The sequence below is a fragment of the Microcaecilia unicolor genome, chromosome 3, assembly GCF_901765095.1.
Source record: "Microcaecilia unicolor chromosome 3, aMicUni1.1, whole genome shotgun sequence".
NCBI classification, from domain to species: Eukaryota; Metazoa; Chordata; class Amphibia; order Gymnophiona; family Siphonopidae; genus Microcaecilia; species Microcaecilia unicolor.
In genome coordinates this window covers 506,961,760-506,989,288 of record NC_044033.1, presented here as the reverse complement: position 1 = coordinate 506,989,288, position 27,529 = coordinate 506,961,760, and the positions used below count along the sequence as shown (strand labels likewise).

At 45.5% G+C, this 27,529-nt stretch overlaps 1 protein-coding gene across 1 annotated transcript; it reads left to right on the top strand.

Moving 5' to 3' along the window:
* Positions 1 to 1,862: 1,862 nt before the first annotated feature.
* On the top strand, positions 1,863 to 27,529 carry C3H6orf163 (chromosome 3 C6orf163 homolog). Its single transcript, XM_030195178.1, has 6 exons — positions 1,863 to 1,867; positions 4,424 to 4,455; positions 10,028 to 10,122; positions 12,898 to 13,005; positions 21,283 to 21,485; positions 27,064 to 27,529. Exons 1-6 carry the CDS (start codon positions 1,863 to 1,865, stop codon positions 27,527 to 27,529), a joined length of 909 nt encoding a protein of 302 aa, XP_030051038.1.

Below are 27,529 nucleotides of genomic sequence, written 5' to 3'. Positions count from 1 at the left end.
TGTTGCTACTATTTGAGATTCTACATGGAATGTTGCTATTCCACTAGAAGTCGGCCCTTGCAGATCACCAATGTGGCCGCGCAGGCTTCTGCTTCTGTGAGTCTGACATCCTGCACGTACATGCAGGACGTCAGACTCACAGAAACAGAAGCCTGTGCAGCCTTCTACATGGAATGTTGCTAGTGGAATAGCAACATTCCATGTAGAATCTCCAATAGTAGCAACATTCCATGTAGAATCTCCAATAGTATCTATTTTATTTTTGTTACATTTGTACCCTGCGCTTTCCCGCTCATGGCAGGCTTAATGGGGCTTACATGGGGCAATGGAGGGTTAAGTGACTTGCCCAGAGTCACAAGGAGCTGCCTGTGCCTGAAGTGGAAATTGAACTCACTTCCTCAGTTCCTCAGGACCAAAGTCCACCACCCCTAACCACTAGGCCACTCCTCCGCTCCCAGAGGTCCACTTGGGCTTTTTGTTCTCCTTTCTTTGGTGTACTTTGGACCCTCTCTTTTCTCCTGGTAAAATCATAGGGCTCTCTACAATACTGTTTGCTGTAATTTTTATTTTTTTTATATTTTGTGATTTTGGAGATAACACCAGACAAAGCAAACTCTTAAAATGGTAGAAAAGTAATGAAAGTTTGGGAACCTGTGGAGTCCTCCATATACAATGTCCTTTTAAAGTCCGACTCTTTTGCAAGGCTGCTGTTCTCTCCAGGGCCGGCACAAGGTAAGATGCTGCCTGAGGCAGGGCTAACATGCTGCCCCTCCCTACCCTCGGGCGTTTTACCTTGTCACGGTGACATTCCAAACCCGGCAGCGTTTTCTATACAGTGCCCTGCTGCCGCCAGCACCCGCCTCTTCCCTTTACTGTGGCTGCCTGAGCCTCTGACGAAACAGGAAGTTGCTTCAGAGAGGCGGCCGCAGTAAAGGGAAGAGGCAGATACTGGCAGTGGCAGGGCAGCATATGGGAATCGCTGCTGGGTTTGGTACTTCACCGTGACAAGGTAAAACACCGCGAAGCCATCCCCCAAGATGCCGCTCCTGAAACGTGCCGCCTAAAGCCCTCACCTCAGGTGGTCTAATGGTCATGTGCCACCCCTGATCCTGTCCCACAAAACCCAGGACCCTGGTCACATAATACACTAAAGGGCCCTTTTACAAAGGCACAGTAGACTCTGTGAACGTGCACCATGTGCCAAAATGAGACTACCACCATGCTAGCACACCCCCCTGGTGCTAATTTCAGAGTTGACACACACCCATACCAGCTGGATGAATTATATTTTTATTTCCTACCACGCGTGGTGTTTCTGGCGTTAATCGGCAGTTGACAGACGCCGACTGGTCACCGCACATGTAGCCAGGGGCGTAGCCAGACCTTGGCAGGAGGGGGGTGCCAAAGCTCGAGGTGGGGGGTCACTGTTTAGCCACCCCCCCCCTCCGCTGTAACTGCAAACCCCCCACCACCACTTTGGACCGCCGCCGCAACCTCTACATTTAACCCCCCCCCCCCCCGCAGCCACCCACCCACCCACCCCCTGCCCCGCTGCCACATCAGGTACCTTGTTTACTGGCAGGGGTCCCTAATCCCCGCCAGCCGAAGAGCCTTCTTCAGCGCCGGTCGACTCCGGCGCCTTCGTTGTGGGATCATCTGTTTCTGATGCCTTACATCCTGCACGGGGCCACATGCACGGTGCAGGACGTAAGTTGTCAGAAACAGATGATCCCACAACGAAGGCACTGGAGTCGACCGGCGCTGAAGAAAACTCTTCGGCTGGCGGGGTTTGGGGACCCCCGCCAGCAAACAAGGTACCTGATGCGGCAGCGAGGCGGGGGGGAGTAAATGTAGAGGGGGCCATGGCGTAATCTTTGGGGGCCCATGCCCCCGTGGCCCTTACCGCTAGATCAATGGGTGGCACTAAGGGCTCAAGCCCTAAATAGGCGTGCACTGGTTTCAGTTTTACCACAGGCCCTTTCCCCAGGCCCATTGAAATAAAAGCCCTTTTTCCCAGACGCGGTAAAATAAAACACACGGCCACACTACCACAGGCCACTTTTTGCTGTGACTTAGTAAAAGGACCCCTTACTGTCTGAGCTTATACTCTGCTGATGTCATAATGCTGACTCCTCCCATGCAGCCCCACCCACACTATAGTGGTATTGTTTAAGCTTACATCACAATGCTTCTCACTAAAAAGACCTGTTACTAGGAGATATTTAACTGAGTTTGCAGAGACTTTTATTAAATCGCATCTATAGCTGCTGGCATTGCAAGAGCAGGTTTATTTATATATACCAGACCCTTTCTTTCTCTCCCCCCCTCCCCCAGATACTATGTTCTGGTTGTTTTTTTTCTCTGTCTCTCTGTCTCTCTCTCTCTTTAAAAACAATAAGCCAATTTCATGGAATAGTTTAATTTTTGTTTGTCGCTAATCTTGGACACAGTCATGTTGTCAGGTTCCACATTATCAGCATTTGCTACCTGTGATATAGCTACAGGAAGAGCAAAATCATTTAGTCCTGCTTTCGACCCCCTGTGTACATACAGGCCCCACAAAGTAAGATACTATACTCACAAGGACATAATAGGTAAGTTGGTGTCCAGATTTCTTGTTTCCTTTTACTAATTTAGGAGCCTGAACAATAGTATATACTGTATTCCTCTGATAGCTTCTCAATATTGATGGTGCTCAGCACTCTGGAATTCGTTGCCAGAGAATGTGGTAAAGGCAGTTAGCTTAGCGGAGTTTAAAAAAGGTTTGGCCGGCTTCCTAAAGGAAAAGTTCGTAGACCGTTATTAAATGGACTTGGGGAAAATCCACTATTTCTGGGATAAGCAGTATAAAATGTTTTGTACTTTTTGGGGATTTTGCCAGGTATTTGTGACCTGGATCGGCCACTGTTGGAAACAGGATGCTGGGCTTGATGGACCTTTGGTCTTTCCCAGTATGGCAATACTTATGTACTTATAAGCAATTCAGGGGCCTTATGATATTCTCTGTTATTCTCCAATCTTTTCCTAATAATTACTATTTGTTTTTTTGTCTGTTGCCGCACACCGAGTTAAAGATTTCAACATATAGTCCATGATGACACCTTGATGATCCATAGGAGCCAACTTTTCAAAATTATTGGGGGTGCTAAACCCAATGAAAATAGCCCCTCCCTGGACACATACAAGAAATTTTCTCAATATTGGGGGTGCTCAAGCACCCACAGCACCTACAGAGTTGGCTCCAGTGCGGTTAGATCCATTTTGTAGGAATCTAGCATCATGTAGATATTATTTGGGTTACTGTAACTTATGTTCATCACTTTGCCTGGTCTGCCCTAAATTTTCATCTGCCATTTGGCTAACCAGTGTGGCAAGATGCTCCTGCAATTTCTCACAATCTGCATTTGATTTGACAACTTTGAATATTTTTGTGTCATCTGTAAATTTGATCATTTCACTTGTTCATGTTTCTGGATCCTTTATAAAGATGTTGAAAAGCGCTGGTCCTGATACAGATCCCTGTGGCATATATTTAAGCATTCTGCTCATTGTGTCAGAGGGAATGGAGGGTTAAGTGGCTTGCCCAAGGTCATAAGGAGCCAGGGTGGGATTTGAACCAGACTCCTCTGGTTCTCAGCCCACTGCCTACTCCTCCACTCCTTAAAGGGCAGTGGCGTAGGAAGGGGGGCGGTCCGCCCTGGGTGCACGCACTCGGGGGGCTGCCGGCCCTACTGGTTCCCTGCTCCCTCTGCCCCGGAACAGGTTACTTCCTGTTCCGGGGCAGAGAGAGCAGGGAACCAGCGGAGCCGACGCAGCTCCGAGTGACGTGCACTCGGGGCGGATCGGCCCTCCCGCAGGTAAGAATGCGGTCCGGGGGGGGGGTCACTCCGGAGGGGGGGTGCGCCGCAGAGGGGGGGGGGGGGCACGCCATGCTGCAACCGGGGGGGGTGCGCAGCGGCGACCCGCCCCGGGTGCCATTAGCCCTCGCTACGGCACTGTTAAAGGGTACTCCATAATTGAAGCTTCTCCTTTGAGAAAACTGACTATGGGACTTTGGTATCAACACATGCTTCCCACACACACTAAGTAGAATTTCTTTTTTAGCGCTGGGGCGTGTCTGGGGAGGGCAGAGAATAGGCGTGTTCTGAACTAATCAGTTAGAGCAGCTACATCACCCGTTGTTATGTGAGCCAACAAAGATGAGGGTGGTAGTCCAAGACACAAAGCAGTACATAGAAGAGGCTAATAAGCACTTATCAGATGAACAATGTGACAAAACAGTGGGTTTCTATGCCTATGAACTGTATTTTTTTACTGATGACATGTATTTCTCCTAATTGGCCAGCAGATGGCGATTGGCACTTTTTTTTTTTTTTTTTTTTTAAAGCTGAACCAGAAGTGACAGTTTTTCTTTTTCCTGCAGGTCATTTTTAGTCTCAGTTAGGAAGCACAGAGGTAAACATTGTTAGCAATATGTAATTAATCTTTAAAATGGAGTGCGGTACCGGAAGATTGGAGGGTTGCCCATGTAACGCCGATATTTTTAAAAGGTTCTAGAGGGTACCCGGGAAATTACAGACCGGTGAGCCTGACGTCGGTGCCGAGCAAAATGGTAGAGACTATTATAAAGAACAAAATTACAGAGCATATTCAAAATCTTGCCTCACCAATCTATTACATTTCTTTGAAGGGGTGAACAAACATGTGGATAAAGGCAAGCCGGATGATATTGTGTATCTGGAGTTTCAAAAGGCGTTTGACAAAGTACCTCATGAAAGACTCCAGAGGAAATTGGAGAGTCATGGGATAGGAGGTAGTGTTCTATTGTGGATTAAAAACTGGTTAAAAGATAGAAAACAGAGAGTAGGGTTAAATGGTCAGTATTCTCAATGGAGAAGGGTAGTTAGTGGGGTTCCCCAGGGGTCCGTGCTGGGACTGCTGCTTTTTAACATATTTATAAATAATCTAGAGATGGGAATAACTAGTGAGGTAATAAACTTTGCTGATGACTCATGGTTATTCAAAGTGGTTACTCTTGTTTACTCTTTCCAAAAATACTAGGACAAAGGGGCATGGGATGAAGCTACAAAGTAGTAAATTTACTACAAATCGGAGAAAAGTTTTCTTCATTCAACGTGTAATTAAACTCTGGAATTCGTTGCCAGAGAATGTGGCAAAGGCAGTTAGCATAGCTGGGTTTAAAAAAGGTCTGAACGGCTTCCTAAAGGAAAAGTCCATAGTCCATTATTAAATTGACTTGGGGGAAATGCTCTGCTTATTTCTGGGATAATACACAACCAAGTAGTGGTGGAACCTATGATGTTCAGTGCTGCTGATTAATCAAGGGGACGTCTCATACAGTCACTTAGGCTATCTTTTATCACCAGCACGGTAAGCCTTTCCTTGTATAATGTATAATCATTGACTGCCCCCAGCCTCCCTTAGTGCAAAAAATCGTCATTCAAAAATATATCAAGTGCTCAGCCCTATAACTTAAGTGTCTCTATTTATTACTTTTCCATTTTTATATTTTTTCTTTATTTTTCTTCTAAATGGACTTGGGAAAAATCCACAATTCCGGGAATAACATGTATAGAATGTTTGTAGGTTTGGGAAGCTTGTCAGATGCCCTTGGCCTGGATTGGCCGCTGTCGTGGACAGGATGCTGGGCTCGATGGACCCTTGGTCTTTTCCCAGTGTGGCATTACTTATGTACTTATGTCCTCTACTTGGCTCACTTTTATTACATAGAGCAGTGATTTAACCTATTGTGATGTCATAGTGGCTCATTCCACCAATAAGAGCCAACCTCATTAGTGATGTCACAATGGCTTGATTGTATAGAATGTTTGTACGTTTGGGAAGCTTGCCAGGTGCCCTTGGCCTGGATTGGCCACTGTCGTGGACAGGATGCTGGGCTTGATGGACCCTTGGTCTTTTCCCAGTGTGGCATTACTTATGTACTTATGTCCTCTACTTGGCTCACTTTTATTACATAGAGCAGTGATTTAACCTATTGTGATGTCATAGTGGCTCATTCCACCAATAAGAGCCAACCTCATTAGTGATGTCACAATGGCTTGATTGTATAGAATGTTTGTACGTTTGGGAAGCTTGCCAGGTGCCCTTGGCCTGGATTGGCCGCTGTCATGGACAGGATGCTGGGCTGGATGGACCCTTGGTCGTTTCCCAGTGTGGCATTACTTATGTACTTATGTCCTCTACTTGGCTCACCTTTATTACATAGAGCAGTGATTTAACCTATTGTGATGTCATAGTGGCTCATTCCACCAATAAGAGCCAACCTCATTAGTGATGTCACAATGGCTTGATTGTATAGAATGTTTGTACGTTTGGGAAGCTTGCCAGGTGCCCTTGGCCTGGATTGGCCGATGTCGTGGACAGGATGCTGGGCTCGATGGACCCTTGGTCTTTTCCCATTGTTGCATTACTTATGTACTTATGTATATGCACTGGCTGATCGATTGCATCGACTTAACTGCAGCACTCTTGCTTAAACTGCTATCGATTGCAGGACACATTTAAATGTCTTCAAACATTATATAGCCACAGTCTTCACGATGTCAGGCACATCTCTTACAACATTTTGCCTTGAAACTTGGCTGTATATTCATACAACAGAATTGCAAGCGAAGCTGTGTCACTTATCTGCATTTAATCCCAGGTATACTCATGAAACCTCATGATCCCGACAGGAGCCTGTTTCGCATTAACAGCTTGGTCAAGGCAATTTTCTTCGTGTACGGTCTCACTCCATTAACAGCAGACACAGACATTGTGGTTATTGTCCTTTGACCATTGTATTCAAGTACCTAACGGTACAAAACAATTTAGGTTGCAGAGCAAGATGGATTGTTCGTCTGGGCAGGTTTTTTTATGGCATCTTATGTCCCTGTGGCAAGTGGTACTTGGGACAAACCAAAACACCTGTTAAGCAACAAATTGCATAGCATCTGAGTAATCTAAGACTAGATAAAAATGATGTCCCTTTAATAGATCATTGGAGATCAACACATCACTTGGTGGATGATCTGTGCTTTGTTTTACAACACATTACATTACATAGGGGAGGCGACATTTCAGTGGCACGAATCACTAATATTTGAGTGGAACACCATTGAACCCCTTGGATTTAACAAGGAAGTTGATTGGACCCTTGTATAATCAATTGAAATCGCAGAGTATTTAGGTACGAATACTGCGATAAATCAACATCCGGTGGTGGATTTCTGGTTTCAGGTCCCACCAGGAAGGATTCTATACCCGGACGGGTTTATACAGGAATGTTACGACTCATGGTATGTAATTTTATTGTTATTTATTTATTTATTTATTTGTTACATTTGTATCCCACATTTGCCCACCTATTTGCAGGCTCAATGTGGCTTACATAGTACCGGAGAGGCTTTGAAGTCTCCGGTGAACAAATACAAGGTAATGTTGCGATAGGATAGAGTTCGTGTAGCACTGTCACATTAGGGAGTCGTACAATGGAAGAGTTGAGTCATGTCCATTACGTACTTGAGTTTTGTTGTGTAGCAGAGTTTAAGCATTTAAGTTGGGTTGGTAGGGTATGCCTTTTGGAACAGGTTAGTCTTTAGTGATTTCCGGAAGTTTAGGTAGTTGTACGTCGTTTTCAAGGCTTTTGGTAATGCATTCCATCATTGTGTGCTTATGTAGGAGAAACTGGATGCGTAGATTGATTTGTATTTAAGACCTTTGCAGCTTGGGTAGTGAAGATTTAGAAATGTTCGTGTTGATTCGGATATGTTTCTGGTTGGTAAGTCGATCAGGTCTGTCATGTATCCCGGGGCTTCACCGTAGATGATTTTGTGAACCAGGGTGCAGATTTTGAAAGCAATGCGTTCTTTGATTGGGAGCTAGTGTTATAGTGGGGTGATGGTTTTAATTGGATGAATGTTTAGTAAGTTGAAGCTTTGCATTGTAGGTTTAGTCTCCTGAGGACGCCTGTTCGGCAAAACACGCAGTCGTGTAGTGACTAACATAGAGCACAAGTGGCACCTGTCATTAGCCTCTGCTCTGGACATTCCTGCTTACCTACGAGACTGTTAGCGGACATACTTCTTTTGAGCTTGTGTATGGACTATTGCAATAACAAGCACAAAGTTGAAATCCACAAGAAATGCGGACATATATTGATTAACTCAAACACAGCACGCCGAGAGTGGCGACTACAAAAAAAGAGCAGTGTTTGAATAAGAAGGCAATTAACGTCAGCTATTAATGTCTTTTCATCTCTAGCAAACAGTCCATCCATATCAAGGATTTGGAGTGAAGTCATGAAAGCAGCAAGGACTGATTGGGCTACATATAATTTTTAATGATTATTATATGCTAGTAAAAAAGGCCCGTTTCTGACACAAATGAAACGGGCGCTAGCAAGGTTTTCCTCGGAGTGTGTATGTTTGAGAGAGTGTGTGTGAGAGTTAGTGTGTGACAGAGAGAGAGTGAGATTGGGTGCGAGTGTGTCTGTGTGAGAGAGGGTGTGTGTGATTCTCCTCTCTCCCCTGCCACCCCTGTAGCCACCCAGCGATTCTCCTCTCTCCCCTGCCCCCCCCTCCAGCCACCCAGCGATTCTCCTCTCTCCCCTGCTCCCCCCCAGCCACCCAGTGATTCTCCTCTCTCCCCTGCCCCCTCCAGCCACCCAGCGATTCTCCTCTCTCCCCTTCCCCCCTCCATCCACCCAGCGATTCTCCTCTCTCCCCTGCCCCCCTCTCCAGCCACCCAGCGATTCTACTCGCTCCCCTGCCCCCCCTCCAGTCACCCAGCGATTCTCCTCACTCCCCTGATTACCTCAGTCGAAGTGGCCGCGTCACTGAAAGCCCTGCCCTTCTCCAGCCTTCCGTTCGAGTTCATTCCCTCAGAGTCCCGCCCTCTGGCTGGCTTCCGTAACGTTCCGTTTGTAACATGTCCTCACGTCAGCCAGCCTCCAGCGTTCCCTTCCCTCTCACTGTTCCGCCCTCTGACGTCATTACGTTTTGACACGAGGACGGGGCAGTGAGGGGGAATGGAACGCTGGAGGCTAGCTGACGTCAGGAGATGGTTACGAACGCAGGTAGACACATTGGAACGTTGCAGGAGCAAATTATTATATAGATAATTACATGAAAGTTTTGATATGGAATTTATGGGATTTTGTCAATGATTATATAATTTGGTTTTTAATTGTGAATCATTGTACTAGGTTTATAACCCTGTTGTATTGTAGGAATGCATATTCATTGTAAACAGTGGCGTAGGAAGGGGGGGCGGTAGGGCGGTCCGCCCCGGGTGCACGCCGCTGGGGGGGTGTCGGCTCCGCTGGTTCCCTGCTCCCTCTGCCCCGGAACAGGTTACTTCCTGTTCCGGGGCAGAGAGAGCAGGGAACCAGCGGAGCCAACGCAGCTCCCAGCGACGTGCACTCGGAGGCGGATCGGCCCTCTCGCCCGCCCCTCGCTTCCTAATTCAAGTAAGAATGCGCTCTGGGGGGGGAGGGTGCGCTCCAGAGGGGGGAGGGTGTGCCCCAAAGGGGGGGGCGCAGCGGCGACCCGCCCCGGGTGTCAGCCGCCCTCGCTACGACACTGATTGTAGATAACCTGAAAACCTGACTAGTTGGATGTGTCCCAAGGACTGGGTTGAGAATTCCTGTTCTGGACACATTGAGCAGGTTTGCATCCACCAAGCTGTTCATATGGCTGCTCTCAAAGTATAACCCCACTGTTTACAAAGCCACGGTAGCAGCTGCCACATGGCAATGCCGATTCAGCCCATTCAAAGTGAACGGGCTGTGTCGGTATTACCGCACCGCCAGCCACTAACGCAACTTAGTAAACAGGGTGGTAAGGCACAAAGGGACCTTGGGCTCTGCAGCAAATATTAAGCATGTGTTAATTTTTATATTGGGGATAATTTACTAATAGCTGTCTAAAGGCTGCACACTATTTCATAACAAGATACAGAAGGAAAATGTTGCTTATTGTCAGTTTCTTTCTTATTAAATTTGCAGAAATCGGGTCAGAGCTTCATAAAAAGATTCTTGAAGAACTTACAATAGAACACAGAAAAACAATTCATGAAGCTGAGGCAGCTGTACAGGCTCAGGTATACAAAATATAAATGTTGAGGCTTAAATTCATGTATCTATTTAAGAAACACTTATTTTCAGCCAATAAAAGAAAAAAAGCCATAAATATTTTTAAACATCAAGCGTGGCACCGCAGACGGCCATCAGGCACTGGCTGTCGGCTCTGCAGCCGCTCATCCTCTCGCCTCCACGTCACTGCCCCTGGAGTAAGACCCCGGAGGAGCGCAGCGACGTGAGAGGCAAGAGGAGGAGCGGCTGCAGAGCTGACAGCCAATGCCTGATGGCTGTCTGCGGTGCCGCGCTTGATGTTTAAAAACATTTATGGCTTTTTTTTCTTTTTGTAGCGGCCGCTGCTGCTCAACAGGAGAAGCAGCAGCAGCCGGACAGCGTTACCAGTGGCAGCTGCGGGTGGCGAGGGGGGGGGAGTGTCGCTGGACATGGGTGGCTGGAGGGGGGCAGGGGGGAGGAGGAGGGGAGGGTCGCTGGACATGGGTGGCTGGAGGGGGGGGGGCAGGGGGAGGTGGGGAGGGGGTCCTGAGACCAGAGAGGTGGGGGTGTGGAGAGAGGGGGGCCCTGCGAGACACACACACTCACTCACTGTCTCTCACATACACTCTCTCTGACACACTCTCTGTCTATCACACTCTATCTCTCTGTCACACACACAGAGTCTCACTCACACAGACACTCTGTCTCTCACACAAACACACACACACTCTGTCTCTCTCTCATTCTCTCTCTGACACACACACTCCATCTCTCACACACACACTCTCTCTCTCAAACATACACACTCCGAGGAAAACCTTGCTAGCGCCCGTTCCATTTGTGTCAGAAACGGGCCTTTTTTACTAGTTGATAATAAGTGACAAAAGCTCTGGAAATTATCTGTGGTAGCTATGTGATCATTATCTAAATGTATAGTTGATATACAATGTCTTTGTTGTGTTATAGCAATATATTTGGCAAGTAACCTACCAGCTTTGGGGTCCTTTAACAAAGGCGCACTGAAAAATGGCTTGCAGTAGTATAGGTGTGGTTTTGGACGCGCTGAGATTCATTTTTTAGCACGCCTGTAAAAAAGGCCTCTTTTTTTTTGCCGAAAATGAACACGTGCGGTAAAATCAAAATTGCCGCGCGTCCATTTTGGGTCTAAGACCTTACCGGCAGCCATTGGCCTAGCTGTAAAGGATCTAGGTGGTAATGACCTGGGCGCGTCCAATATGTGCTCCTGCAAATAAAAAATATTTTTCAGACGCACATATTGGACACGCGCCAAAAATGAAATTACCGTAAGAGCCGCGTGGTAGTCGGGCGGTAACTCCATTTTGGCACATGTTGGGTGCGCGTAGATTCTTACGCAGCTTAGTAAAAGGGCCCCTTTATTATCTGAAGTATAGCGACCAGTTTTCTGTACAGCCGGGAGGGGGGGGAGTGATGGGGTGAATGTTTATGCATTCTTATTTTATTTATTACAGATATTGAAGTCTGTTAAATTGGTTATGGGTTCATATTTGAACTATTTAGAGCTGCGTTAACTCAATATTATTTGGCCGTAGTATTATTTTGTGGAAACATAGTACACAGAGAATAAAAGTCAAACTGAAATGAAGATTTATGGTACCCAAGGCTGGTATTAGGTGAAGCAAACAGAGCAATTGCTCCGGACCCCCATGCTAAAAGGGGCACAAAGCCTTTCTGACACTGAAGGATATGTGGCCTATTGATAGATTTTGGGGGCCTCCTTCCAAATTTTGGTCCTGGGCCCCAGCGTGTTTAACTCAGGCCCTAATGGTGCTGAACTCCCATGTGCTGCAGGTTTCACTTGAAATGAAAGCCTGAGAGGAAGGTGTAAACTGCCAGGCACATGAATGAATGAATACATCCTATATAATAATTTGCACCTCCAACATTCCATGTCTGGCTGCCTGGGTTCGTAACATCTCCTGATGTCAGCCAGCCTCCAGCGTTCCATTCCCCCTCACTGTCCCACCCTCGTGTCAAGACGTAATGACGTCAGAGGGCGGAACAGTGAGAGGGAAGGGAACGCTGGAGGCGAGCTGACGTCAGCAGGGATGTTACGAATGGAACGGAAGCCAGCGCCAGCCAACCAGAGAACGTTCAGGTACGAATCGAGGGGAGGGCAGAGGAGAATTGATGGACATGGATGGGATGGGAGGACAGTAGAGGAGAGGAGAGAATCGCGGGACATGGATGGGAGGGCAGGGAAGAATCGCTGGACATGGAGTGGAGGGCAGGGGAGAGAGGGGAAAAAAAAAAGCTTACATGACAGCCTTCCTAGGGCCCGTTTCATTGTTGAGGAAACGAGCATGGTTCCACTAGTGTGTATATATATATATATATATATACTAGTTAAACATGCCCGTTTCTTGCGCAAATGAAACGGGCGCTAGCACGGTTTCCTTCCAAACCTCCCCCCCCTCCCTACTCACCCCTTCGGCGTTCTGAAGGCACTGACCGGCATTGTTGCGGATCTCGGCACGCCACCTTCAATCCGCTTTGTCGTTGGTTGTGAAGCCGCTGACGCCGTTGCTCCGCCCTCGACGCCGTCACGTTTGACGCGAGGGCGGGGCCCCAACACAGTGTTTTCGGTGGCTTCACCACCACGAAGGCTTCAAACCGGAAAAGAAGTGCCCGGAGGACCTGACAGTGACGTCAGTGTCCTCAGAACGTTGAGGGTGAGTTTTATTAGATAGGATATATAAACTGTCACATTAACGAATGTGCGATTAGCAAATTTCTGTTTTGTGTGTGTTTTTTTTTTCCCCAAGGCTGAGAGAGAGAAAAGAAGAGCAGTGAAAGAAGCCATTAAAGTGGTCAAGAAAGAACATAAATTTGTCATAGAAGATATAGAAAAGGAGCGTGAAAAAGTGATACAGGTGTGGGAAAAGTTTTGTTAAAAATAAAGAGTGAAACCTAGTTATTGTAAATGATGTCTGTGGGTACTTGTCCATAAGCAAGGCTTGCTTATAAATAGTCTCATTTGTCCAATGAAGTTTCCATCATCCCTTACACAGGTATTATTGGGATAACAGACATGATGTTGAGGTTTATCATTGTAGTCCCAAACATCATAGCTGGCAAGGACAAGGATGATGTCAGTCTGTGTGCGCATATAATACAGTCAATTAAATTCAACATTTTTGCTGCCGTTACAAGCCTGTTCTCATACGTATTCATTGTCCATCCTATTGGAAAACTAAACAGCAACAACAACGCAATATCAATATGTTCAGGGACATGTTGTCTATCTATTCCTTGTCCACTTCAGTATTATTGATTCGTCGAATATCTGATAAATGTATCCAAGAAGTATGACCTTCCAGACGGGCAGCGGTCTGAGTAAGGGCCGTGATAGCAAAAGGCCCTACATACACAGGATCCTTCCATGTTTTATGTGTAAAGTTCTTTCGTAGTACTAAATCACCTACTTTAAAAGCACAAACATCATTAGTAGTCCCTGCCTGTGATGCTACATTTGTTCGGATCGTATCACTTGTCAGGTTCAACATTGGTTGTAGCTTTTGCCAGTACTGAGCTGTGCTATCAGTACTTGCTGTCTGCATCGGGAAGAAATGACGTCCTGTCTGAATTTGGAATGGGGACAATTTAGTACGCCCATTAGGTTGGGCCCTTATTGTCATCAATGCTAATGGCAATACATCAAGCCATGTATATAATTTTCCCACCATTTCTTTATTGAGAGATTTTAGTAAAACTCTCAATTTTGTTTTTAAAATGCCATTGTAGCGCTCCACCAAACCATTGGAGGTGGGGCGATACACTGATACTTTCCTGTGTGTTAAACCCATAATCGTTTCCATTTCTTTCAAAACACTGTTATTGAAATGTGTCCCGTTATCAGAAATTATTCTAGACGGACACCCATGTCTTGGCATAATATGAGTTACCAGGCATTGTACCACCTCATGTGCTGTCTCCCTTTTACATGGAAATGCTTCTATCCACCTTGAAAAAGCATCCACCCAAACTAACAAATATCTTTTTCCCTGCACTGGAACAATCATATCGGTAAAATCAATATACCATTCTTTTGCTGGGCCTTCTGGTATTGGAAGTGTCCCAGGTGATATTTTAGGACCTCGTTTAGGTATGTTAATATTACATACCATGCAATTTTGCACAACCTGTTGAATCAGGTTATCAATTTTCAAAGTCCAAAATCTTTGCTCAAATTGTTGTTTCATTGTTTCTCTGTTCCAATGCATGGTTGCATGCCACCCGAGCAATACCTTAATCGCCTGACTCATTGGCATGCAAGGCAATCCTTCTTCTGTATTAAACCATTCACTTCCCAACTTCATACATCCCTTCTTCAACCATTTTTCACTTTCCTGTCCCTCTGGCTGCCACATTTCAATCTTATCTACATTCGTAAGTGGCCCTTCCTGTGTCTGTCTAGTATTATACAAAATCTTTTCACTTTGCTTAACCACCTCCGTTGCTGCTGCATCAGCCATTGCATTACCTTGTGCCTCAAAGGTTGGCCTTTCAGTGTGGGCCGGGGTCCACACAACTGCAGTTTTTCTACCTTCACGTTCCCTTCTTGCCAAAATTTCAAACAGCAATTTCCAATATGTGTAATGTTGTAGATTTTTACCTGCACTGGTTATCATCCCCCTACGCTGCCATTTTAATATATGATACTGTAGTGAACTTGCAACGTAACCACTATCAGTATATATAGTGACATTTTGAGTCATATCAGTGTGTTGTAAGGCCGTAATAACGGCCAAAAGTTCAGCATGCTGTGCAGTATGGTCAGGAGGGGTTTTATATTGTACTTGCATTATCTTTCTTAGATTCTCATCCACTTGCACGCAGGCAAAGCCTGCAACAGTCCTTTCACAAGCTCCATCTGTAAACCATATTAATCCATCAGATAAGGGTTCAAAAGTAAGACAGTGAAATGTAGGGATTTCTATAGTATCGATCTCACCCTCTAGATCGACAGGAAAAAGCAGATCTATCTTATTTCTTTGTTCTTTAGTTAATGGTATTATTCTTATATCTTGTCCTAAAAGTACTGCTTGATATTTTCCAAATCTAGTGGCTGTCAATGCCATCTGGCTAGGGCTCAACAGCGTTTTAATCGTGTGGTTAGTATGTATTACAATAGGAACAATAGGCATTTGTGCTCTCCATTTGCCTACTGCTGCCACAATAGCTGTCAATAACTTTGGTATTTCTTTCATTCCCTTTTCCACATGATTAAAAGAGCCTGATAAAAAAGCTACTGGTGTATTTACTTCATTATTTTGATTAATCATAGCTGCCCAACTGTTTCCCATGTCTTTTACCCACAAATGCACAGGTGATTGTATATCTATTACTGCTAAGGGTCCTGGGGATAACAGATCCCTCACAATCTTAGCCAGCACTATCTTATCCTGCTCTTCCAACACAATTAGTGTATTCTTTGGTGTAGCTGCGGGCAGTTTCAAATGTTTATAAAGTCTCATTACTTTTTGTGTATAATTTGGTATCCATTGTCTGCAGTAATTTAACATTCCCAAAACAGCACGTAACTGGGTAACTGTTTGCGGTACCGGAGTCTCATTTAAAATAGATATAACTTCCGGTATAATGACCTTATGTTCTGCTGACACATTTTGTCCTAAAAAGGTGACAGTAGACTGAGCTATAACACATTTTTCCTTGTTACATTTATATCCTAACTCTCCTAATAACAAAAATAATTTTCTAGTCCATTCTAGGCATTCTGCTTCAGTCTCAGCAGACAATAGAATATCATCTACATAGACAAACAATGACACCGTGTCAGGCAATTGACTCCTGAAATCTTTTAAATCCATCATTAGTTGTTTTGAGAATACCGATGGACTATCAGTAAAGCCTTGCGGCATCCTAGTCCACCGATATGCCTCATTCTGTACTATAAATGACGTCAAATCCCTAGACTCTGGATGAAGAGGTATTGAAAAGAATGCATTAGACAAGTCAATGACAGTATTGTACGCATATATATTCTGGGTATGCAAAAGTGTAGCAGGATTCGCACAAATCGGAAATTGATTTCTTGTAACTTCATTTAGCTCTCTTAAATCATGTACTATCCTTACATTGTTTTCCCCTTTTGGAACCGGAAACAATGGGGTATTGTACGGGGATACTGAAGGTTCAATAATACCACATTTCAATAATTTACCAATGTGTTCCAGGGTTTTGGATACTAATTTAGGTCGTATGGGGTAAGGGTCTTGCTTCGGCCCCTGTGCCCCTTTTATTAATTCTATCTTGTGGGGTTTTGCATTTACGGCTAGTCCATATGGTGACTCACTTGTACTCCAAATATGTTGTGGTAATTCTTCCATAACCCTTACTTTATTTTCATTATTCAACTGTTGGACCATAGTGAGCAAACTTGGTATTTCTTTATTTCCAAAATCTAAACACAGTCCTAATTGAGACAACAAGTCTCTACCACACAAATTTACTGGGCAATCAGGTGCCACTAAGAAGGGTACCACAGCCTCCCTTGAACCGTGCGGTTGGCATTCCAAGCGCACCAGAGTCGGTTCCGTTAGCCTTTTTCTTTGTTCTAACCCCGTAAATCCCACTGTTGTTCTATACTGATTTGAAAGCTTAACTCCCTGCGGTTTTGCACATAACACAGAGGTACTCGCCCCTGTATCTATCAAAAATCTCACAGGAGTTCCATATTTTCCAATTGTCAATGTAATAAAGGGCTCCCTTGTGTCTAACCTGAAAATCATTCCCTCCTCCTGACACGGGTCTGTTTCCAGTCAATAGCATTGGTCTGGAATATTCTGCCAAGTTGGAAAGGCATTCACAGTACCCTGTCTCTGTACTGCCGCTCCTGGTCCCTGTGATTGCGTCGCCGGCTGCTGTATTGCAGTCTGCGGGGCACTCGCAGGTATCCCTACTACTTGGGGCATCAATCCTTGCTGCGTCTGCATTTGTACTTGGGGCATTCCTGCATTCTGATAACATTCTGAAGCATAGTGACCATATTGCTGACATCCCCAACATTGTACATGTGCCCTTCTATTAGGTGATGGTCCTGATCCTTGCATCCCTCGACCTCTACCCCTGCCTCTAACCATGCCTCGTCCCCTTGGTTGGTACGGCCGGCTATATCCCGGTTGTACATAGTAAATGACCTGTGGAGGTGAGGCAGAGGGCATTACCATTGTTTCCTGTTTTTTGTTTCTATCCTGTTCCTTATTTTCCAAATCTTTTAACTGCATAGTCATTAACTTAGAAGTTAATTTAGCCTGTTCTTTCTGTGGGGTCTCTATCAGTTTACGATGCACATTACTAAAATGCATCAATGTCTCTCTTATTTCTGGCCACGGCTTTGAGGACAGGGCAATGACAGCGTCTAAATTCTTACGCATATTATCAGGCAGTGTGGACATGAATAGGTGTAAAAATACTGCTACATTATGATCCACATCTGCATCTTGCCCTGTTTGAGCCTTATACAAATTTATACATTTTGTCAAATGTGCCGAAAAATCAGTTTTAGGGTCCCATTTATTTGCCGTAATGGCTGAAAAATCAATCGGGGTTGGATACATCACATGCAGTGCTGCAGAAAGAGCAGCCTTACTATTCCCTGCGTATACATCCCCATCCACAGTATGTGATGGCAGGCGCTGATATCCACACTGCACTGCCAGTTGAGATATACTAATACCTGACGCTGCACACAGGGCTTTAAAATCTCCAATAGTCAATTGAGTCCCTGCAGTTGCCTGTTCTATCCCATCTAACCACATACGAGCTCCTTTCACTATACTGGGAATTTTTGCAACTAAAGTTGTAACATCTACGGGGGTGTATGGTTTGTTATGGCGTACTCGATTGCCAGCTGCGTCTAAGCGCGTCATAACTGGCATGTGTAAAGCACTACTATCTAAAGCGCCGCAAATCTCCTGTTTACCTTCCTCTTCCACCTCTTCTTCCAAATCACGTTTTATTTTGTGGAACCAATGATCCCAGAATTCCAATCCCTCCTTTACAAATGTTCCATTCCCTATACCCGGGCAAGATTTGTTGACAACCTCTAATAATTCCTGAATGTCCTCATGTGTACTAGGACCATTTTCATCGCACGGCAAGGGGAGCCGTTTTACATTTAACAAGTGTCTAGTAGCCCCCCACCATTCCTCACCATATTTAGTATTATTCAGTCTCATAAGCTCTGCAGCCACATGCGTGCCTCGAAAAATTGGCCTGGGGGGCCCTGGGGTTAAAGATGTTGACATAGTTTTTGTTCGCTTATGAGTTGGGGTTGACATGGTCATGGGAGGCTCGGAGTACATCCGCAGTCGTCCCTCAATTTCAAATTGTGTTGCCAGGTCATATTGTTCTGATGTAATTAGGGTTTTCAAATCAGGGTACGTGCCTGATTCTGCACTAGATTTTCCTTTTTCTTTCTGTCTCACCCGTTTTTTCTCCTTTTTCTGTTCCCTAGTCCCCACATCACTGTCCTCATTATCCCCTCCCTTTTCACTTTCTGAATCACTGGGGGGGTCATTAAGAGCCGAATACCCAGCGCATGGCACAGAGCGCTTTGGCTTTGATTCTTTCATTTTATCAGTCGCCCTTAGGGGGCACAACGTGTCCCTGCTAGATTCATACGACGGGGGATTATTTCTTTTATACATTTCTGCCTCTTGTTGTATCCTATCTACATCGGCATGAAAAAGATCTGCTGCTACAGAAAATAAATTCCAAATTGTAAGATGCTTCTCTAAGCTTTTCTTCTTTTTCTTATTCTCTTGTATATATTTCAGGAGAGATAATAATTTTGGACGATCAAACGATCCATACTGAGACCAGTTTGCATCATATTTGACCCATTTCTCATGTATTTTTTCAATCTGTTTTTTTTTTAGTGGTTAGGGTGCTGGACTCTGGTCCTGGAGAACTGAGTTGGATTCCCACTTCAGGCACAGGCAGCTCCTTGTGACTGGGCAAGTCACTTAACCCTCCATTGCCCCATGTAAGCCGCATTGAGCCTGCCATGAGTGGGAAAGCGCGGGGTACAAATGTAACAAAAATAAAATAGATACTATTGGAGATTCTACATGGAATGTTGCTACTATTGGAGAGATTCTACATGGAATGTTGCTATTCCACTAGCAACATTCCAACATTCCATGTAGAAGGCTGCGCAGGCTTCTATTTCTGTGAGTCTGATGTCAGACTCACAGAAGCAGAAGCCTGCGCGGCCACATTGGTGATCTGCAAGGGCCGGCTTCTACATGTATATTTTGTTACAAAAATAAAATAGATACCATTGGAGATTCTACATGGAATGTTGCTACTGTTGGAGATTCTACATGGAATGTTGTTATTCCACTAGCAACATTCCATGTAGAAGGCAGCGCAGGCTTCTGTTTCTGTGTCCGATAGAGACCGATGCACGCTGGGTACAGTGATGCATCGAGTGGGTCTCCACCTGCCTCGACGCCTTCTGCTTTGCAGGTCATTCGGGCGCATCGGCAGACGTCGGTACCATCGGTGCCCAGAGCTTTGCTCCCTCTGTTATGGAGGTATCCTGGCATCAGACGTCGGTCGGTGCCGAGAGCGTATCCCAAAGAGTAGCAAGATTCCGGAATCCCAAAGAGTAGCAAGCTTCTGTGCAGAGTCCCAAAGAGTAGCAAGATTCTGGAACCCAAATAGCAAGATTCCGGAATCCCAAAGACTACTAATACTTATCATTTCTATAGCGCTACTAGATGTACGCAGTGCTGTACACTTGAGCATGAAGAGACAGTCCCTGCTCAACAGAGCTTACAATCTAAATTGGACAGACGAACAGACAGCTAGGGGTGGGGAAATTGCAGTGGTGAGGGTGATAAGTGAGGGTGTTGAGTAAGAGAGTCATGGTTAGGAGTCGAAAGCAGTAGCAAAGAGGTGGGCTTTAAGCCTAGACTTGAAGACAGCCAGAGACTGAGCCTGACGTACTGGCTCAGGGAGTCTATTCCAGGAATAGGGAGCAGCGAGATAGAAGGAACAGAGCCGGGAGTTAGCAGTGGGGGAGAAGGGGGACGACAGGAGACATTTACCCAGCGAACGGAGTTCACGGGGAGGAGTGTAGGGAAAGATGAGAGCGGAAAGGTACTGAGGAGCTGCGGAGTGGATGCCCTTGTAGGTCAAAAGGAGAAGTTTGAACCGTATGCGGAAGCGGATAGGGAGCCAGTGAAGCGATTTGAGGAGAGGGCTAACGTGAGTATAGTGACTCTGGCGGAATATAAGACACGCAGCAGAGTTTTGGACAGATTGAAGAGGAGATAGATGGCTGAGCGGGAGACCAGCGAGAAGCAAATTGCAGTAGTCTAGGCGAGAGGTGATAAGGGTGTGGGTAAGGGTTTTGGTAGCGTCCTCGGAGAGGAAAGGGTGAATTTTGTTAATATTATAGAGAAAGAAACGACAGGTTTTGGCAATCTGCTGAATATGAGCAGAGAAGGAGAGAGCGGAGTCAAAGATGACTCCAAGGTTGCGCGCAGACGGGACAGGGAGGATGAGAGTGTTATCTACCGAAATAGAGAACGGGGGGAGAGGAGAGGCAGGTTTAGGGGGAAAGAGGAGAAGCTCGGTTTTGGTCATGTTTAGTTTCAGGTGGCGGCGAGACATCTAGGCAGCGATGTCAGACAGGCAGGCTGATACTTTGGTCTGGATTTCAGCTGAGATATCCGGTGCGGAGAGGTAGATCTGGGTATCATCAGCGTAAAGGTGGTATTGAAAAGCCATGGGATGAGATCAGAGCACCAAGGGAAGAGGTATAGATGGAGAAGAGGAGAGGTCCTAGGACAGATCCTTGGGGTACACCGACTGTTAGCGAGATAGGTGTGGAGGAGGAACCACCAGAGTATACGCTAAGAGTACGTCGGGAGAGATAGGAAGAGAACCAGGAAAGAACAGGGCCCCGGAATCCAAGAGAGGTTATAAAATAATGCTACTGAGGTTATAAAATAATGCACATTATATATGTACATTACACAAATCCCATAAGCGGCATGTAAGATCTTTGTTACAATATTCTTAGCATTGGGACATTGATATAGAGGTTCTGATATTTCATAACACATTTTCAGGGAAATGCTTACGTTCTAATATTTTTCATCCTTCTTTAATAGGAAGCTGTACGCCAGGCTGAAGGAAAAATGGATCAGGAGAAGCAGACTGAGTTGCTGAAGAAACAGGAAGCTGCTGACCTCCACCTGGCTGAAGAAATTAAAAAGGTGCTTGAGGCATGCTACGAAGAAAAAGTGGAAGCTGTAGCGCACGAGAAGCAGCGACAAAAGATAATAGCTCGGAGAGCGCAGGTTCTCTTAAAAAGGTAACTTTTAAAAGCTTTGTTTACTATTTATTTATTTATTTATTTATTGCATTTGTATCCCACATTTTCCCACCTTTTTGCGGGTTCAGTGTGGCTTACAATCCTGCTTATAATCGAACGAGAAAAACGCCCAAGTTCCGACCTAAATCGGGAGATGGACGTTTATCTCACAAAAACGAATAAAGCGGTATAATGGAAAGCCGATTTTTGGGCGTTTTCAACTGCACTCCGTCGCGGATGCGGACAAAGTTGATGGGGGCGTGTCAGAGGTGTGGCGAAGGCGGAACTGGGGCGTGGTTATCTGCCGAACAGAGATGGGCGCATTTCACCGATAATGGGAAAAAAGTATGCGTTTGTAGCTAGAATTTAGGGCACTTTTCCTGGACCCTGTTTTTTCACAAATAAGGCCCCAAAAAGTGCCCTAAATGACCAGATTACCACCAGAGAGAATTGGGGATGACCTCCCCTGACTCCCCCAGTGGTCACTAACCCCCTCCCACCACACAAAATGATGTTTCACAACTTTTTATTTTCACCCTCAAATGTCATACCCACCTCCCTGGCAGCAGTATGCAGGTCCCTGGAGCAGTTGTTAGGGGGTGCAGTGGACTTCAGGCAGGTGGACCCAGGCCCATCCCCCCCCCCCCCCACCTGTTACACTTGTGCTGGTAAATGCTTATTAGTCGTCCAACCCCCCCAAACCCACTGTACCCACATGTAGGTGCCCCCCTTCACTCCTTAGGGCTATAGTAATGGTGTAGACTTGTGGGCAGTGGGTTTTGAGGGGGATTTGGGGGGCTCAACACACAAGGGAAGGGTGCTATGCACCTGGGAGCTCTTTTACCTTTTTTTTTTTTTTTGTAAAAGTGCCCCCTAGGGTGCCCGGTTGATGTCCTGGCATGTGAGGGGGACCAGTGCACTACGAATCCTGGCCCCTCCCACGAACAAATGCCTTGGATTTATTCGTTTTTGAGCTGGGCGCTTTCATTTTCCATTATCGCTGAAAAACAAAAACGCCCAGCTCACACATTGTTGAATAAAACATGGGCGTCTATTTTTTCCCAAAATACGGTTCGGTCCGCCCCTTCACGGACCCGTTCTTGGAGATAAACGCCCATGGAGATAGGCGTTTTCGTTCAATTATGCCCCTCAATATGAGTTAAATATTGGAAATACAATTTGTTACAGATTGGTTATGGGTTACATTTTGCATAATTATGCGAAACAATTGGAGTGTCCCTTGTTTTAATCAAAACTGCCTGAGTTGATGCAAACTCTGCAGATACTTTTGCTCATGACACTTGCAGCAATAATCAAAGCAAAAGCCCACGGCTTCTAGAGGCTGTTTGTTTAGACCACGAGTTCTTAACCTTTTTTTGATTTCTACAATCCTTTAACTGATCAATGAAACACTTGGTCCCATTTCCTAAACCACATATCTACTAGTGACTACTGACAGCTACATATGCTGCTGTTTGCCTAGGTCAGCTGCCACCCTGGGCGGATCGCCCCCCCCCCAGTTGCAGCAGCCTCCGCCCCCCCCCCCAGGGTGCAGCACGACACCTCCCTGACGCAATGACACCCTCCTCCCCAGCGCAATGACACCCCCCTCCCCAACGCATCAAGCCCCCCCCCCCCCCGGGTGCATTCTTGGCTGTTGGAAGGTGCAGAGAGCAGCCGCGCGCCTGTCGGCTCCACTGGCTCCCTGCTCCCTCTGCCCCAGAACAGGAAGTAACCTGTTCCGGGGCAGAGGGAGCAGGGAACCAGCAGAGCCGACAGGCGCATGACTGCTCTCTGCACCCTCCAGCAGCGTGCACCCGGGACGGACCGCCCCGCCCTTGCTACGCCGCTGGTTTGCCACTAAGGGCCTGATTCTAAATATGGTGGCGAAAAAAACCACACTGGGTGCTATTCTATAAACCTTGCCTAAAGTTAGGTGCGGTTTATAGAATGCGTGTAGCGCCTGTTCCCGCGACTAAAAGTTAGGCATGACCATTTATGCCAACTAAAACCTGGTTTAAATGCCCGCGCCTAACTCAGGTGCAGATCGACCATATTCTATAACAGTGTGTGTAATTTTTAGGAATGCCCACAACCTGCCCTCTTTTGAGATCCACGCATTAGAATTTACATACACCGCCTTACAGAATACCCTTAGAAAGTTGCGTGCGTAAATTCTACTTAGCGCCAATAATTGCTTGTTATTGGCCAATTATCGGCACAGATTGGCTTGTTAATCAGTTAAGTTCCGTGCGCAGTTTGGCAGCACTACTAAATTTCCATATGCAACTTTAATCGCCATATCCGGACCTAATTCAAACATGCGTGGGATATACATAAAGGAATCCTGTGCAGAAGGAATGGATCCTCAGAAGCTTAGCCGAAATTGGGTGGCGGAGCAGGTGGGGGGAAGAGGGGTTGGTGGTTGGGAGGCGAGGATAGTGGAGGGCAGACTTATACGGTCTGTGCCAGAGCCGGTGATGGGCGGCGGGACTGGTGGTTGGGAGGCGGGAAATACTGCTGGGCAGACTTGTACGGTCTGTGCCCTGAAAAAGGCAGGTACAAATCAAGGTAAGGTATACACATATGAGTTTATCATGTTGGGCAGACTGGATGGACTATGCAGGTCTTTTTCTGCCGTCATCTACTAGTAGTGCTAATTACTAACATGTCGCGGGAAATACTGCCATGCCTCAGAGGCATACAGGCGAACTAGGGGAGGGGAAGGGAGGCACCCAGGCGAACTAGGGGAGGGGGAGGGGAAGGGAGGAACCCAGGCTCCCCGAGTGTCACCACAGCTGGCAGATAGAGGGACCAAGCGCCACCGAGTGTTATCCTGAAAGGCCCAGAGCTGGACTATCAGTACACTCCTGGGTTCACCTCACTCAGAACAAGCTGGGACAGGAGTTAAATGAAATGCACCAACAGAAGCGGCACGATCCATCCACTAGGAGACCGAAAATACTGAACATTTCAGGCTGCACGATACCCTACTTGGAACTATTTTCAGTCTTCTTCTGCTGGTGGATGGAACCCTTCTCTGTACTTTTTAAAATTCCACTATATCTTTTTTAAGATGCAGTGACCAGAACTGAATACAGTATTCGAGGTGCAGTCGAACCACGGAGTGATACAAAGGCATTATAACTTTCTCAGTTTTGTTTTCAATTCCTTTCCTAATGATTCCTAACATTCTATTTACTGTTTTAGCCATTGCTGCACATTGAGCAGAGGGTTTCAACATATCATCAACGATAACACCTAGTTCCTTTTCCTGGGTGGTGACTCCTAATGTGGAACCTTGTATCACGTAACTAAGGTTTGGGTTCCTCTTTCCCACATGCATCACTTTGCACTTGCTCACATTCAAAGGTTTTTTGTTTGTTTTTTTAGTAAAAGAACTTTATTCCCCCCAACTGGGGAATAAAGCCAAACCAAGCAGATCAGATTAAAATGATTTTGTCTGAGAGCTGCAGGGGAGCCCAGGGGGAAAACACCCAAACAGATTGTAGGGGCAATGAGGGGAGAGGGATGGGGACCCACACCTCTCTGGTGGGGCCCTGCAGGGCCAAGCCAATGCCTTACCCTGTGAATGCTAAAAGATGCGACTGGGGGCAGTGAAGCCACGATCTGTGCTCTACCAGGTTCTGTCCAAGAACTGGGAACCTGGGAGCAGCTGGTAGGCTCAACCTCGCTGTGTGGCCATGGCCTGCAGAGTGTGGAGCTAGGCCAGGGACCATGAGCAGCAGCTAAAATGACCTACCACCTGCTAGAGAAAAATACTGGAATTTTCCACGGAGCACCAGCAGATTATACCGGTGAATTCACTACCTCTAAAATATTCACTATTCACTAAAATAATGAGTGGAGTGGAACGGGTAGACGTGATTCGTTTGTTTACTCTTTCCAAATATACTAGGACTAGGGGGCACGCAATGAAGCTACAAAGTAGTAAATTTAAAACCGATCAGAGAAAATATTTCTTTACTCAATGTGTAATTAAACTCTGGAATGCGTTGCCAGAGAATGTAGTAAAACTGGTTAGCTTAGCGGAGTTTAAAAAAAGGTTTGGATGGCTTCTTAAATGGAAAGTCCATAGCCCATAGCTGGTAGGAGGGGATAATAGTCACTCGTTCAAAACAGTATGATCCTGGATGACAAGGAATGTTTGTTTCATTTTGATGGAATATCCTTTCAACTTATCTACAATAGTTATAAAGTACAAATTTCAGCATTAGACTGCCTTGTCAATTGTATTTTCATTTTTTTCGGGGGCAATTTTGAAATTAGCCATGGGGCTTGCAAACCAATTTTCAAAATTCAGGCCAGCAGGGGAACATGTCTGCACTTGATTTAGAATATTTTTACATAGCAGAGAAATGTAATATGAATATTAAAATTAATACTAAAATGAATGCATGTGGGAAAGAGGAACCCGAATTATAGCTATGTAATGCAAGGTTCCACGTTAGGAGTCACCGACCAGGAAAGGGATCTAGGCATCGTCACTGATGATATGTTGAAACCCTCTGCTCACTGTGCTGCGGCGGCTAAGAAAGCAAATAGAATGTTAGGTATTATTAGAAAAGGAATGGAAAACAAAAATGAGTAAGTTATAATGCCTTTGTATCGCTTCATGGTGCAATTGCACCTTGAATATTGTGTTCCATTCTGGTTGCCGCATCTCAAAAAAGATACAGTGGAATTAGAAAAGGCACCGAGAAGGGTGACGAAAATGAAAAAGGGGTTAGGAAGTCTTTCCTATGAGGAAAGGCTGAAGCGTCTAGGGCTCTTCAGCTTGGAGAAGAGACGGCTGAGGGGAGATATGATAGAGCTCTATAAAATAATGAGTGGAGTGGAACGGGTAGACGTGATTCGTTTGTTTACTCTTTCCAAATATACTAGGACTAGGGGGCACGCAATGAAGCTACAAAGTAGTAAATTTAAAACCAATCAGAGAAAATATTTCTTTACTCAATGTGTAATTAAACTCTGGAATGCGTTGCCAGAGAATGTAGTAAAACTGGTTAGCTTAGCGGAGTTTAAAAAAAGGTTTGGATGGCTTCTTAAATGGAAAGTCCATAGACCATTATTAAAATGGACTTGGTGAAATCCACTGCTTATTGTACTTTTTTGGGATCTTGCCAGGTACTTGTGACCTGGATTGGCCACTGTTAGAAACAGGATGCTGGGCTTGATGGACCTTTGGTCTTTCCCAGTATGGCAGTACTTATGTACTTTGGATTCTTGATGGAATCTTGCTACTCTTTGGGGTTCTACATGGAATGTTGCTACACTTTGAAATTCTGCATGGAATCTTGTTATTCTTCAGAATTCTAGAATCTTGCTACTCTTTGGGGTTCTACATAGAATGTTGCTACTATTTAGGTTTCTGCCAGGTACTTGTGACCTGGATTGGCCACTGTTAGAAACAAGATGCTGGGCTTGATGGACCTTCGGTCTGTCCCAGTATGGCAATACTTACGTACTTATGAATACCATTTGTATATTATCTGTGACATTATTAATTCATATCATATATTTCATTGCTCTATTAATTACGTTTAATTCACGACAGGGCATTAATTCAGCAACAGAAGAGGGCTCATGCATTTGCTGCAAAGAAACACCAGAAGAGCTTGCAAACATTCAGAGAGAATGCAGTTGATGAAATCAAAGCCGCAGTCGCCAAAGCCCAGAAAGTAGAGAAAGAGAAAGCGCGAGCTGTGATCAAGGAGGCAGAAGAAGTTCAAAAGCAGGAACTGGAAGCTTTTAAGGAGATAGTGGAAGAAATGAAAACCCACCAGCAGCAAGACGTGGAATTGCTGGAAACAATAGAAAACAGCAAACATGAGCTGGAAGAGGAAATACAAGAAATACGAGAAGCTTTTCAAAAATATATCAATATCACATTACCTATGTTAGGTCCAGGGCAAGCAGATTTTCTTCTGCCACTAAGAAAGAAATATATGAAAGAAGTTGAGGACGGAGTTGTTGAGAGTCCATTCACCAGCAAACGAAACATAAGCCATGAGCATGTGTAA

Coding starts and splice junctions, on each gene's coding strand:
- C3H6orf163 (XM_030195178.1), top strand. Junction 4,456..10,027: donor CTCAGTTAGGAAGCACAGAG/GTAAACATTGTT, acceptor TTAAATTTGCAG/AAATCGGGTCAGAGCTTCAT. Junction 13,006..21,282: donor AGCGTGAAAAAGTGATACAG/GTGTGGGAAAAG, acceptor CTTCTTTAATAG/GAAGCTGTACGCCAGGCTGA.